The sequence below is a fragment of the Mirounga leonina genome, unplaced genomic scaffold (genome assembly GCF_011800145.1).
Source record: "Mirounga leonina isolate KUSES-001 unplaced genomic scaffold, KU_Mleo_1.0 Mir_115, whole genome shotgun sequence".
Classification (NCBI taxonomy): domain Eukaryota; kingdom Metazoa; phylum Chordata; class Mammalia; order Carnivora; family Phocidae; genus Mirounga; species Mirounga leonina.
This window is the reverse complement of record NW_023270268.1, coordinates 71,394,654-71,409,750: the sequence shown is the minus strand read 5'-3', so window position 1 is coordinate 71,409,750 and position 15,097 is coordinate 71,394,654. Positions and strand designations below refer to the sequence as shown.

The following is a 15,097-nucleotide window of genomic DNA, read 5'->3' as shown; positions in this document are numbered from 1 at the left end:
TTCCTCCCCCAAAAGTCCATTTAGTAATACTAAAGGAACTTTAAGGCATAAACCAACAAGAATAAAGACAATAAAGAGTAAAAAAAAAAATTGCAACATTTGGAAATTTACAAAACAGAAGTATCAGTAATTTAAAAAAACAAAGCAACAATTACTAATACTGAAATGCTTACTATATGTCAGACACTGTTCTAAGCAAATAGAAACCAGAAACTGAAACGTCTCCACAGTGGAAAAACTGAAAAGTAAGCAGATCACTACTACCACCCCAGAAAATCTGAAGATAGAAAACAGAAACTCTTGGAAAGGAGAAGGTAAGAGATGTGGCTAAATATAAAATCATTTTCATTAATACAGATTCACCAATCACAAAACATAGCTAACTAAATAAATCTAAACTTAGGTAACTAAATAAATCTAAACACTGCACTCCTCTCACATTTGCTACTCAATTGCATGATTTTGTATTTGGCCCTGATCTCACTCCAGCTTCAAATGTCTATTATCTGCTTTATTTGTGTGCTATGGGACGTATCAATGCAAATATCCTCATGTGAGGCTAAACTCTGGATACATTCAAGAGTGCTATAGCAGCTCCTGCCATGCAATTTCGGAGACATTTTTATTCCTCTTTCCCAAAGTTAAAAATTAAGAGCTGCCATTCCAGTTCTGATTATCTGACCATGCTATAATAACGACAGCCTGGCCTGTTTCTCTATTCCCAGTAGTTTCAACCACACATCACTTTCGGCGATCACTTTGGTCAGCACTTTCATAGTTATGTTACCAACAAATCTATCTCTATTAATACCCTTAACATTTGTAAGGAATATTTAGAAACCGAGAATTTCCAAGTTCATGAATATGAAGTAAAACATACCTTACCATCAAGAGATTAGTCCTTTTCGACTTTGACTAAAGTTTTCTAGTCCTTCACAACTTTCAGAGTCTAGAATGTTTTACTAAGAAATCTTTGCCATTTCTGTATAATTTACAAAATGAGTTCAAGTCAGAGCTCCAAGCCACTGGGAAATTCTACCCTTCATTATAATAAAAATCTACTTTTCTATCTAAAAGTCAACGTTTACTCAACTCTTTCCAACCCATCCCCACTTCCACCACCACCATCAGCTTTGTTGGGGTGTACGTTTTCCACAAACTTTTAAGAAAAAATACAACTCTAGACACCTACTCAAATTACTAATACCCTTCAAGCATAAAATTAAATAGATTAACAATGAACTGTTAGTTAGCAAACACTTTCTAATCCCCAAACCAAAGATTCTAGTGACAAGGTGCTTCTAATGGCCAGAACTCCATGAAATTGTGTCCATTTGATGCAGGACTCAGACATCACTTCTCATGGTATTTCTGTATGCTCGGAAGTCACCAGAATGATGATGCTAGCTCCCTATACACTCAAGCCGCAAAATGGCAGGGTTAGGTCATTGCCAAAATCCGAGTCAGGGGACAGTAAATAACAATGGTCATATTTGTCTGCACAAGACAATAGCAGGGCCTTATAGCTTTATGTCTCCACAACTTCTGTACCTCCTCGTGTTCTAATACAACCTTTGGGAATTTTGTCTCTCTTCCTATTCACCATCCATCTGGCCCAGGACCTGTATTTCTCAGAATAAAACCTTTTACATTTCTTTTTCCTCTTCCCACATATATGCAAACACAAAAATTCCAAAACATCATTATAAAATTGTCCCTCTATATGCTTATGTGTGAAATTCTTAACTATAAAGTATCATCAGTAAGCAACAAGGAAGTATAACACATCAAAAATGTGATCAAAATACCTTTAGAATGTTGTCCCCAACAAAGCAACGAATAGAACATTACATAGTAAAAACCCAGGAATGCCACAAACGATGTGTAAAATGGAGGTAAGGGAAGGGATGAAGAGAACAGCAAAAATCCCTGAGCTATAGAAGTACTATTTGAAGAACTGATTTTTTTCAAAAGCAATACAGCCTAAAAAAACTTTTTTTAATTCAGTAAGGTGGCAAGTTAATCAATAATCAGTTTGCTCTCTAGATAAAATAAGCAGCTGGAAAATAGATAAAAAGTAATCTAACGGCAGCAGCAATGAAAAATTAAAATCTTAGGAATGCCCTCAACAACTACAACAACAAAAATGTACAGGACCTATGTGCAGAAATCTTTGAAATTCGACTAATGAATATATATATATAGAATATTCAGGAAAATGTAAATCATATCACATCCTTAGGAGATCTTGATATTGTAAAAACTTAAAATGCCCCTAAATGGGACCCTACCAAAATAACTAAGAGTTTATGATTTTCTTAGGGGAAAAGAGGTTAATCTTAATAACACTCAAAATCGAAATTTTTAAGTGGGAGTAGAGAGTAAAGAAAATACACTATCCCTTCCAAATATTAAAGCTTATTTTAAAGCTATAACAATCAAGACAAAAACAAAAAAAACAAAAACCACACACATTTTAAGAGAACAAAACAAATTCCAAAACTAGGTCTAAGTTATTTAGGAAATTACAAATAGGAGGAAGAATGGTTTGTTTTTAAATAGTATTGGGACATCTGATTATTGGAAAAAAATGAAAATAGACATTTTCACCAAAAATATAATCAATGGATGAAAGAATCAAAGTTTTTTAAATCAAAAGAGATTCCAAGAGAAACCTGAGTTACTTATAACTTCAGACTAAGGAAGACCTTTCTAACCAAAAACACAAAACCCAAAAGCCACAAGAGCACCTGGGTGGCTCAATCAGTTATGCATCTGACTCTTGATTTCCACTCAGGTCATGATCTTAGGGTTGTGAGATCGAGCCCCACATCAGGCTCCATGCGCTCAGCAGGGAGTCTGCTGGAGGGTCTCTTTCCCTCACCCTCTGCCCTCCCCCCATGCGCACACACGCGCGTGCTCTCCCTCTAAATCTTAAAAAAGCCACAAAATGCTTGACAAGTTTATACTACCTAAAAGCTAAAAATAATTAATCATAACAAAGAAAGGAAAGGAGAATGAAACACAGGAGAGTTAAATTCCCAATTTATAATAGTCTCAGGGGAGCTAACAAGTGAACAAGCTAATAAGCGAAAGTGACAATGGGTATGAACTATGTGAATGGGTAATCACAGAAAAAATAAGTTGTAGTTTTAATTATATAAATCGTTTTTAAAATCTTATGTTTGGACGCCTGCATGGCTCAGTCGTTAAGCGTCTGCCTTCGGCTGAAGTCATGATTCCAGGCTCCTGGGACCGAGTCCCACATCGGGCTCCCTGCTTGGCCGGAAGCCTGCTTCTCCCTCTCCTACTCCCCCTGCTTGTGTTCCCTCTCTCGCGGTCTCTGTCGAAAAATAAATAAAATCTTTCAGAAATAATAAAAAATAATCTTATGTTTACTGTGATTTGTTCTGAACTTTGCTTTTCTCCTCCCACTTTTTGTTCTGTAGATCATTCCGTATCAGAATATAAAAAGCAACCTAGCAATTTTGAGGTGGGAGCTTAAACTGCTTGTGGAAAGAACAAAGTGCAGAGAATTACCTAACTTAAAGATACATTTGTGATGACAGAACACTACAGCTGTAAAACAGGTTTTCAGCTTGAGAGGGCAGTCATGGGGGGGAAATCCAATTGGTTAAGCAGAAAGAAACATGGTATGAATTATTTCAGGAATTGAAAGACCAAGATTATAAATATAGTAAAAAATCAGGACAAAAATCAGGGACCCTGTCTGTGGGAAAGTTACCTGATTCCCAAGATAAAATTTCTACTGGGACACATGGTTGGTTCAATCAGTAGAGCATGGGATTCTTGGACCTCAGGACTGTGAGTTCAAGCCCCACAATGGGCATAATGCTTACTTAAAAAAAAAAAAAAAAAAAAAATTCATTTACAGACCTTTCAGATCCCTCATTTTAGTGAAAGGGAAGCTAAAACCACATACAGCTACATAGCCCCAAAATTCACTCCCTAGGAGGCTATAAATGCTGAATTTAAACACTCATCTCTCTGGAGCTCTTTTCAGTAACTCATTTCCAATCAGATGATAAAATGCTTTTCCTGATTTGTACTTTTAAATTCCAAAAGGTTAAGTGTGGTAGCAATATTAATTTGAAGAAATAAAGCACCCTTCCTAAAAAGCCTATTTAAGGCAAAGTTCCAGGAGGGGGGGGGGAATCTCAATATATACTTCACAACTGGAAAGGCGAGCTATCTTAACCAAAAAAGGCTCGAAATAAAACAAAATTTTAGTGTTTAAATCAATTTATCAAAAGCCTTGCTTGAAGTATGATTTACAAATCTAAAAAGATGAATCCCTTAGAGAACATTCCCACTAAATCACTAAGAACACATCCTAGTCCAGAAAAATTCCTTTGACTGCAAGGTAAACTATCCTTTCAAATTTGACCATTTCTTTAAATTTCTGAAAAATCCACTCGTAACCTCCTATAATTGCAACTCATTACATCACAAAATTTACATTCCTTATCAAACAGAAAACAAACTCAAAAGCCTTAATACTCAGCAAACTACCCAGAAACCAGACAACTTGAACCCTCAATTTAAAGATTTTAGAGTGGAAAATCCAAAATCCTAAGATGTATACCCTAAAGCTGTAACTTTTACACCTCAAAAACTTTTTTTTTTTAAGAATTTTATTTATTTGAGAGAGAGATATCACGAGCAGGAGGGAGGGGTAGGAGGGGAGAAGCAGACTCCCCAATGAGCAGGGAGCCCAAAGCAGGACTCAATCTCCGGACCCTCGATCCTGACCTGAGCCAAAGGCAGACACTTAACCGACTGAGCCACCCAAGCACCCCAACCTCAAAATTCTTGTTAGAAGAGTTTACTGACTGCCAACAGACTGAGCCAAAAACTGCCGCAAGAAACCATACAATCTTCCTAAATGGAGGGTAGGTTTTTTGAGACTCCAGTCTCAAGTAGTAAAAGCAAAGGATCCATCAAAAATCTCTAGTTCACATTTATTCTCCTAAGCAAAAAGTAAAAAGTTCTCACAATCACATCACTGCCTCCTTCAAAATATTCTTATATAATTTAAGATTCACTCTACCTTTAATACTTCTATCAAAGCTTTTCTTTCTAAAGTCTGTCTCAGGATCACTTTCATGAAATTTTTAATTTTTATTTTTCTACTTGGCCACAACAGTCAAATAACATTTTTCAAGCGTGTTAAAACATCACAGTTGATGACTTAATTACTGAAGTAAACTTGTGACAAGATACCGTATTTCTAAAAATACATGGATTAGAATAAATTCTCTCTATATTAAAGACATTGGGCTCTCAAGTTTGTTAGATTCTGTGTTACCTCTATATGGGCTAACTCTCCATTTTCCCCAGCTGCATCAGTTACTGCTGTGGATAAGGATGATTATGAAAACATAACCAAGAGAAAGGAAAAGTTAATAAAGCATAATTTATATAAAATTCACCTCAGGTCCTTCCATGCACCGCCCCTAAGAACTGCCACTGCAGATTTGATTATCACTTGTTATCCTTTGATCAATTATCCGTTTATTTACTGATTTCATTGTTTGGCCCCAGTCTACCTTCCCAGCCCAATTTGTTAGATACTAAATCTAACAATTTAGTATCTCTGAAACCAGGATACATCTTACAATTGATGGCAAATCTTAGAGAATAGCAGATAACCACATGGCAATCAGGATATGTCACTAGGCATGTTCAAACTTGGTTTGCTTGCAATTTTCTGTACCATTTGACTGCAACCTCTTGACATTTCATTCAGCAAACCAATGAAGGCCAATTTTAGGAAGGATTAAGGTTTCTTACCAGAAGGCTGTTCTGTTGACACCTTCTGATAAAATCAAGAAAGCACCAGCACCAAAACTTGCAGAGTGGATGAAAATTCTTGCAAGAAAATCCTGGAGATAATAGAGGAGAGCTCTTTTAAAGTATGCTTGCAACATCAATGCTCTCCATGACACTGAGGAAGATATTGTAATAAGAAACACAATCACCTGAATATGAAGATGTTTAAACCAATTTATTTTGTTTATATCTTCCATTTTATGCATGCAAGCGTTTAAAGACATCTTTCAGGGGCGCCTGGCTGGCTCAGTTAGTGGAGCATGCGACTCAATCTCGGGGTCGTACATTTGAGCCCACATTGAGTGGAGATTACTTAAAAGATCTTAAAAGTAAGTAGGAACTACCATTCACAGATGTTAACTGACAACACTTCTTAGTGTCTCTCAGAACTAACGTCACTTTAGATGAAACTGTGCGGATCTTCCACTAACTTCCCAAATCTGTGTATAGAAAAGTAGCCTATTCCTTAGACTCTAAACCCCAATTTAACTGCACAGACACCTCTGCCACTGGCTCACTCTCATACCTCAAATCAACAGGTCAACAATCAGAATCATTTCTTGTCCTGCTTTGCACTCTACATGCTATGATCCTTTTTACAAGAGTAAAAATAAAACTGAATACAGCACACAGTATTTTTTAACCAGGGTTCTAAGAGAATACAGCCCAATCACTAAGACATTCACTATGGTTAATGAACTAACTTCTCTCCCATGCATCTAGAATGGTACTACCTGTGCACTGTCCTTACAAGAACTGAGAAAATAGTGTTTCTGTATTGTAATTTGGATGAGACACTCTATTATGTTAAAAAACTGACTTAGAGGCTCCTAGCACAGGTAATCATCATTGCATAACTTTATATAGGTCTTAATTTGCAAACGTAAAGAATCAAAACTTTAGTATTCCCAGGCATTCAAGTGCCCGAAGTACTTAAAACTACTCCTCTCCCCCAAAATACCATGAGAAATCTTCCTTCTGGTGTTTTTACATCAAGCAATGTAAACAATTGACAAACATTTATGTTTCTGGACTGTGTATTCAGGTAACAGATATAGAAATAACTCTCATTAGAGAAGGAAAAAAAATCTCGCTACAGCACAATGGTTTCACTGTTAAGATTGGGTCTCAGATCCACTTACTATGTGACAGGTAAAACAAGAGGGGTGAGGGCAGTAAGGCAAGAGTAATAAGACTCCTAACTGGCTGTATTTTTGCCACAAAGCAAGTCACAATGTCCTCATTCAAGGATTCTTTACATTCTTCCCAGAGCACTCCAAAGACTTTCTGGAGCAATTCTCTGAAGGTTCTATCAACCCTGAATGAGACTGAGCTCTCCTGGATGCTGGGCATCCTCCCCCTAACTCCCCAACATGCAAAAACAAAACAAAAAACCAAAAAACAGATGATTTTTTTTTTTAATACGCAGTACTAGCACATTTGCCTATGAATATTCAAAAGTAAGTCCTGGTGTAGTGAAGATAAAATACATGAATTAAAAACACAAGAAAATTTAAGAAATTCTATGTATAAACATGACACAGGCTGCGTTTAACCAGGACTGGAAACCCTGGAGCCCTGATAAGGAAAAAATAGTTCAGTATGTAAAAAATAAAACTTCTCTATAACCAAAGATACCAAAAAGTCAACAGGTATTAAATGAGAAGAGGGCACTCTTACAATAAATGAATCCTAAGAGATCTCAAAAAGTGACAAAAGACATCCAATAGGAAAACAAGTAAACAACAGTTTATGGAAAAGCAAATCCAAATGCCCAACAAACATTAAAATTCACAAGAGGGAACCTGCAAATGGAAGTTCCGCTGAGATAACCATTTATATCCAACAGACTGGCCAAAATTAAAGATTATAGAACTCATTCTCTGGCAAGGATGTACAGAAAAGCTTTTGTATTTACCCACAGAGAAAATAGGAAGGGTTAAGCCTTTTGGAAAGTAATGTTAACATTTATTAATGTTAAAAAAGAAAAGTTCCCTTCCACCAAGCTTCCCATTCTTTGAAACCTCTCCAATGGAAACAGATACATGGAGTGGCAAAAAACTGAAAACAGAGTGAGTGTCTATTAACTGGGGAATGGCTGGATATCATAATTCTTGCCATGAAATACTATGTAACCATTTAAAAATAAACTACACTCCAAGGGAAGACAGCCAAAATACAGACAATCCTATTTTTATAGAGCAATATTGGAAAAAAAAAAACACCTACATGTGTATACAAATATGTATCTATGTACCATTCTATTGAGTGTAGAGAAAAATCTAGTATGATGTATACCTGGCTATAAATATTACCTGAAATGGAGTGGGAATGAGAGCTTATGTGGCAAAGGGGAGCAAGGAAAAAAAAAGGGAAAGAAATTTACAACAAAGCAAGTTCGTGAATACTCAATGCCTACATGTAAAATTATACATATGTATATACATGCATAAATATTCTTAAAAGAGGGGCGCCTGGGAGGCTTAGTTAAGCATCTGCCTTCGGCTCAGGTCATGGTCCCAGGGTTCTGGGATCAAGCCCTGCTTCGGGCTCCCTCTTCAGCAGGAAGCCTGCTTCTCCCTCTCCCACTCCCCCTGCTTGTGTTCCCTCTCTCGCTGTCAAATAAATAAAATCTTTTAAAAAAATAAATAAAATTTAAAAATCATACTTTACCAAAGTCTGAAAAACCAATCTGAACTTTGAATCAGCCTATTTTATGGACCTAGATTCACATGGCCTCAGTTTCCTCAGCTGCTGGTAACATTATCTCCCCTTCACTGTGATTCAGAAGACTAAATTCACATAAAGTATCTGCACAGTCTGATAGCCTGAGTGCTCAATAAATAGCTTTCTTAGAACTAGACAGAACCTTAATGAACAGAACCTAGCAGAGACCACCAATTGATAAATCGTTAAAAAGCAATCTAACTGCCTAATACTGCAGATGAAAGAAAAAGAGGGGTCTTATGACCACCTAGTACAAGAATTAGGATCACTCACGGAACGCCTATAGCTCTTCCCACTACTTTAAAAAAAAGGCGGGGCGCCTGGGTGGCTCAATCCGTTAAGCATAGGCCTCTGGCTCAAGTCATGATCCCAGGGTCCTGGGATGGGGATCCTGCTTCTCCCTCTCCCCGCCCCGACTCGTGCTTGCTCATGCACTCTCGCGAGCTCTCTCAAAAAAAAAAATCTTAAAAAAAAAAAGTCAAGCTAGTTTGGGGTACCTGGCTGGCTCAGTCAGAAGAACATGCAACTCTTAACCTCAGTCAGGGTCATGAGTTTGAGCCCCATGTTGAGTGCAGAGATTACTAAAAATAAATAAATAAAACTTAAAAAAAAAAAAAAAAAAACAACTTAAAAATAAAACTAGTTTACTACATCCTTAACATTGTGGTAGAGAACTTGCTTCTTGAATTATTAAGTGTTTGCCTTGCCTGGTTTTTTTTTTAAGATTTTATTTATTTGAGATAGAGAACAAGCAGCAGAGAGGGACAGAAAGGGAGAGGGAGAAGCAGGCTCCCCACTGAGAAGGGAGCCCAACAAGGGGCTGGATCCCAGGACCCTGAGATCATGACCTGAGCCAAAGGCACTTAACAGACTGAACCATCCAGGCACCCTGCCTTGTCTTTCTAACTAAAATACTTAAATATAAGCCCACTACTCTGAGATTTCCTTTGAAGAACCTCTATTGCTATACTAAATTAGGCATTGGAAGGAGAAGCTCTAGAGTTAAATCTCATTTCAGCTACATTTATTTATGGACAAGTTACTTGTTATTGTCAGTCTCCTAGTATGTAAAATGGGAATAAAAACACGTATCTCGGGGCACCTGGGTGGCTCAGTCGTTAAGCATCTGCCTTCGGCTCAGGTCATGATCCCAGGGTCCTGGGATCGAGCCCCACATCAGGCTCCCTGCTCTGCGGGAAGCCTGCTTCTCCCTCTCCCACTCCCCCTGCTTGTGTTCCTTCTCTCGCTGTGTCTCTGTCAAATAAATAAAATCTTTAAAAAAAAAAAAAAAGTATCTCATGGAGTTTTTGAACGAACAAAATCAGAAAATACTAGTATAAGCTTCACAGACTAGTAAATAAGAGACACAGTAAACTATTATCTTACAAAATGCACACAAATATCTGATGTTACAAGAAACATAGAGGCGCATGAAAAGATGGGAAAAAGTATGTTTTCTGTACATACATAAAGCCAGGCCTTGACAATATAGCTCTCGGTAGGTAAAATTTTTTTTTTGCTTTTGTTTTCAGATTTTTTCATACTTACATATTGCTTTTATAATACAAAAATGAAACTTTACAAAAAAGTTTAATTTTTAAAAATTAAGTGGCCTTTTCAGTTAAATCTTAGTTCTTTCAGGTTTTTATAAAAACACATTTTAAAACCTGCATGATTAGGGCGATCTTTGGAATTTCCGTGTGTGGACTCCCCATATGTACAACATTAAGTTAAATCTTTCGCTAAAAAAATATTTCAATAAAAAAATGTACAACTGAGAATTATCTTTAAAATATCTGAAATGTGTTTTTAAGTGTCCCTAGTATTAAGACAGCCACTACCTATCTTTTCCTTAATTACTAATCTGCACAAAGAAATCAATATTCAATACTAACTTTGAAAAGTCCGTACTCTCTCAAGAAACTCCTCTACTAAAACTCTATAGGTCATCATCATTAATGTTAATAAGCCTACTGCATAATTTAATTACTCTCAAATTCCATTTTAATATTAAATTAAGGTAAAGTAATAGGAAATTTTGGAAATATTGTAGCGCTTTAAAATTTGTAGTCAAAGCAGAAATTGCAGAACTCCAAAAGTAATTGTCTTCTAGAGAAGGCCTGAAATTTCATTCAGCCATCTTAGAGATTACACATTTCCTTGGAACACCATGGAAACTTTCCTTCACATCAGCCAGAAATCGAGGGACTTACTTTCAACTTCTATTTAAATTATATTCGGCCCCTGGCTATGCAAGTTGCAATGCTATTACAAAGCTCAGTATCATATACATCAGTTGTTAAGCATTTTAATGACTCCAAATGGGCACAGGGTTTTTTGGGGGGTAACTGAAATGTTCTAAAGTAAGGTTGTGATAATGGTTGCACAACTCTATAATACACTAACAACCATAAAATGTAAATTCTATCTTAAATAAAAGCACCTTCAATGGCCAGTAGTATAAACCTAAGATGCCTCATTCTAGGTAAAAAAAAAAAAAAGGCTATAAACAAATTTTTATATAAAATTATATCCCCTATCAGGTACTTAACATATCTCCCACTCTTCCCAATCCCCAAAGATTTACAGAGCTGCAAAGAGAAGCGTATCAAGTTTTTATCTCCTTAACAAACTACAGATCCACAGTTGTTTAAAAAGAAAAGCAAGATGCAAAACAGTATTAAAAAAAAGATCTTAATTTTAGGTCACATCTTCTTTTAGCTTTTCACTGGTTCCAATTAATTTGTAAGATGAAGTTTCAGTTCCACCAGAAAATCTTTAATACATGTCTACAGAGCACTGCCTCAAGGCATGATGATACTGGCTACTAAACCCATGACTGAAATTGTACTGTGATTAGCATTTACAGCTGTGTGTGTTTGTGGGGGGAAAGGGAAGAAAATGAGGAAAATCAGAATCACCTGCACACTGAAAAAAAACACCAGGGAGAGAATAAACCAAAATGTTAACAGCTGTTATCCAAAGGCAACTTTTGTTTCCAAAATGCCCTCACTGACCAATATTGTTTTTAAATTAGAAAATTTTACTTAAAATTAAATTGCTGCTATGCTAAATGAAAGAAGCCAGAATCAAAACCCTCAACATACTGTATCAATCTACATAGAGGACATTCTGGCAAAGGTGAAACTATGGGTACAGGAAAACCCTCTAGGATCTCGGGATGAAACGAGAAGGTGACTACAAAGGCGCATGAGTGAAATTTGGGGGACAGTGGAACTCTTCTATCTCCATCGTGTTGGTGGTTGTTACAGGACATTTACGAATGCTCACGTAATTATGTCCCAGAAAGGTGAATTTTACCACATGTAAATTAATCTAAAAAAATTCGTGTAGTTAAAATAATAAATTGCTTGTGCAGTAAACCAAATTTTTTTCCAAGTGAGCAGTTCCATGGGATTAAAAAACTGGGGATATGAACTACTTCAAACCCTTCATTTTACAGAAAAGATATGCTCAGGAGTGCACGGATGGGTAAACACATGGGAATTCTAGGTCTGTACTTAGTTTACCATTATCTAACTTCAAATCCAGGGCTCCTTCCACCTCACCATTCTCGATCTTCCAGAGTTCTGAAGACCTCAGTTTCCACAATGTACAAGTGGATTACAATAGGACATAAAATTCCAAACGTTCAAGTGCAATTATTTTAGTACACACAATGTGGCTAGGATCCTTCCCAACCTTTGCCAAAGTACCACCTTTCTTTGTGAAGTAAAAATGAGTAATGGACTCAACGTCTAAGTAGAATCAAGCAGATTTGTAGAGTAAGGATAAGGATCAACAATACTTCAGAGTTCCAAAATGGGGACATTCACTGTGAATTTGATTTTTAAAAAAATCTATGAAAAACCAAACACTACAGAGGCGCCTGGGTGGCTCAGTCTGTTAAGCGTCTGCCTTCAGCTCAGGTCAAGATCCCAGGGTCCTCGGATGGAGCCCCAAGCCGGCCTCCCTGCTCAGCGGGGACTCTGCTTCTCCCTCTCCCTCTGCCCCTGCTCATGCTCTCTCACTCTCAAAATAAATAAAATCTTAAAAAAAAAAAAAAAAAACTGTAAACAATCTTAAACTTTCAAACTGATAACCTTAAATAATCTTATAAAATAAAAATAAGAAATGAGTATTTTCTGTAGCGATCAACACCAATACTTGGCTAAAAAAGCAATGTCCTATCTACCATCCACATGCTACAAAGTAAAGGCAAAAAAATTTTACTTTTTCAATTTGCCAGGGGGAAAAAAAGCGTACCTCCGTTACACAACTGTATCACCATACAGTGGGAATATGAAACTTTTCCACGGGCGGTGTGCAAAAATGATGAACCTTACATACCCTTGACAGGAAAAGTATGGCAAGCTCATTCTTTGTGCATTGTGCCACAACTGTATCTAGGGTAAGAAAAGGCAACCACTAGGTTTCAATAACAGAAGTCAATGAAATATCTACTCAAATTTCACTTAGATCTTTTGTTTGACACCAAATGTTAAATCTAGACTGCTAATATATGGAGTCAAGCAAAAAGACTCCTTTCCACCGGGCAGTCACTGTTTTTACTTTATGTTGACCACCTAAGGAGACTTAAACTTGTAAAAAGCTTAGGGAGATCCTTTAGACGCCAAGTGATTCCCTACCAGGTTATTACCACGTGACAGTTAAACCAAATCCACATAGCTTATCAGTAAAATACAAAAGGGAAAACAACGCTAACAAGAGGAAATTACGACCACCCTGTGGGACAAAAGGTAGGCTGAAATGAAACCCAGAGAGAATATATTCTGCGTACACCCAATACTCCTGTATTAAGAGGAGGCCCTTCATAAAAATAGCCAGGACTCTCAAACATTTGAGATCCTGGCTTAGTAAGATTGACTGACAGACACAGCTGGGGAGATTTTGTATTGATCTTGTAATATCGTGGTATACTTTTGGAGAAAGAATCGGGACAAGGGGCCGTTATAATGCGAAAATTAAACTGTAAGGATTTCATTTTCAGTTATGTGACCCCTACACTGGAAGCCCCCACTAAATTCCTCTACTCTCGAATTCCTCTTCTGTTTTCCAGTCCCCATCCCATAATAATGCATCTCGCGGTGCAAACAAACAAAAAACCTCGTGGGGAAGAAACAAAAATCAACAGTTCTTTCCAAAAACACTGGATAACTAAAATTTAAGAAATTAGTCACCTCCCCACCACTCTCCCTGATCGACTTCTTTTTTCAATCTTTCTTTAAAGCCTCTAACTCTAGCCTTTTCTTCCGTAATAAAAGGGCTAAGGCGCCGCCCAATTTCCCAGGCCGCAAAAATATTTCAACCCGCCACATTACAAGGTTTTCAGTTTTCTCTTCGATCCTAACCCTCAATTCGGCACCCGCTTCACCGTGAGACACTAAAGTTTATTATCCCCAGACCCTAATACAAAGGTGAATTCTTAAGATTCCGCGACGCAGCCCCCCCCCCCACACAAAGGGGTGGGGAGGGGTCGGAGCAGCGGGCCGAGGCGCTCCGGCTCGGCCCAGTCCGAGGGGCGGGGGAGCGGCTGTGACCACACAATCCCACCACCTCCTTTCACGACTCCCCAACCTCCCGGCGCTCAGGCCTGCTCCCAGGGAGCTCCCCGCCGCCCAGCAGAGACTCGGCTTCTCCTCACCGGCCCGCGAAGGGCCGCACTAGCATCCAAGAAGAAGGTTCATAAGTAGGAAAACGCAAGAGATGTCCGACGTGTTGTTTCAAAACATAACGGAGCCCTGGCCCCCGAAACCGTTAAACCGCGGGTGGAGGGGGGAGAAGCGAGGAACCCAGCAGCACCGGGCTTCGGCCTGGCCACCCTTTTCGACTCCAAACCTCACTCTCCGGGACCACCAGCCCAACCCCCAAACCTGCCTTAGCCCCCAGAACACCCGACAAAGCGGCAAGAGGGTCAGTACCTTGTAGAAAGCCCCGTTGGAGCCGCGAACCTCCACCGTCAGCTCCGCCATGTTGGAACCGCAAAGGCCGCTGGGAAGAGATTCTAGAAACTTTCCAACCAGAGGGGAGGAGGGGGGAGGGGCGTAAAGGAGGCGGGGGAGGGGCGGGGAAAACAGGGCGGGGACTGGGATCCCCCGCCCCACACGCCTGGGGTCTCACAGCGCAACTCGGGGTCTCACAGCGCAACTTCGACTCTCCCAGTGGGAGCCCTCCGCTCCTTACATCACTGGTCCTGGGCTCCGCCCGCCGCTGCCAACGCCCCGTTCGCCTCCCGACACAATCGCCAGACCTTTGCTGACCCGCCCTTACGTCCCCGCCCTCCAGTGCCCACGGCTTCCCTGCTCCGGCCGGTGGGTACCTCCAGCCGCCCCGGCGTGAACTGTCTGGCCGCCGCCTGCCCCACTCATCTGCTTTGCGCGGCGCTGGGGCATTCTGCCCCTAAGCTTCTTGCAAGTGCTGGTAGCCCCGGACTAACTTCCTCACGAGGGAAGACCAAGTTTGGGGGCTCCAGTTGCCCACTGGCACAAACTTTGGG

At 39.1% G+C, this 15,097-nt stretch overlaps 1 protein-coding gene across 7 annotated transcripts in view; it reads right to left on the bottom strand.

Moving 5' to 3' along the window:
• FXR1 (FMR1 autosomal homolog 1) overlaps window positions 1-14,627 on the bottom strand; it is a 55,061-nt gene extending 40,434 nt beyond the window's left edge. For 5 of the 7 annotated variants that reach the window (XM_034999553.1, XM_034999588.1, XM_034999562.1 and 2 more), the window contains exon 1: window positions 14,523-14,627. In XM_034999553.1, the coding sequence (XP_034855444.1) occupies window positions 14,523-14,573 (51 nt within the window). In that variant the 5' untranslated portion in view covers window positions 14,574-14,627. The remainder of the gene's footprint in view (window positions 1-14,522) is intronic. The other 2 variants (XM_034999598.1, XM_034999608.1) reach the window with 1 other exon arrangement.
• Window positions 14,628-15,097: the final 470 nt, after the last annotated feature.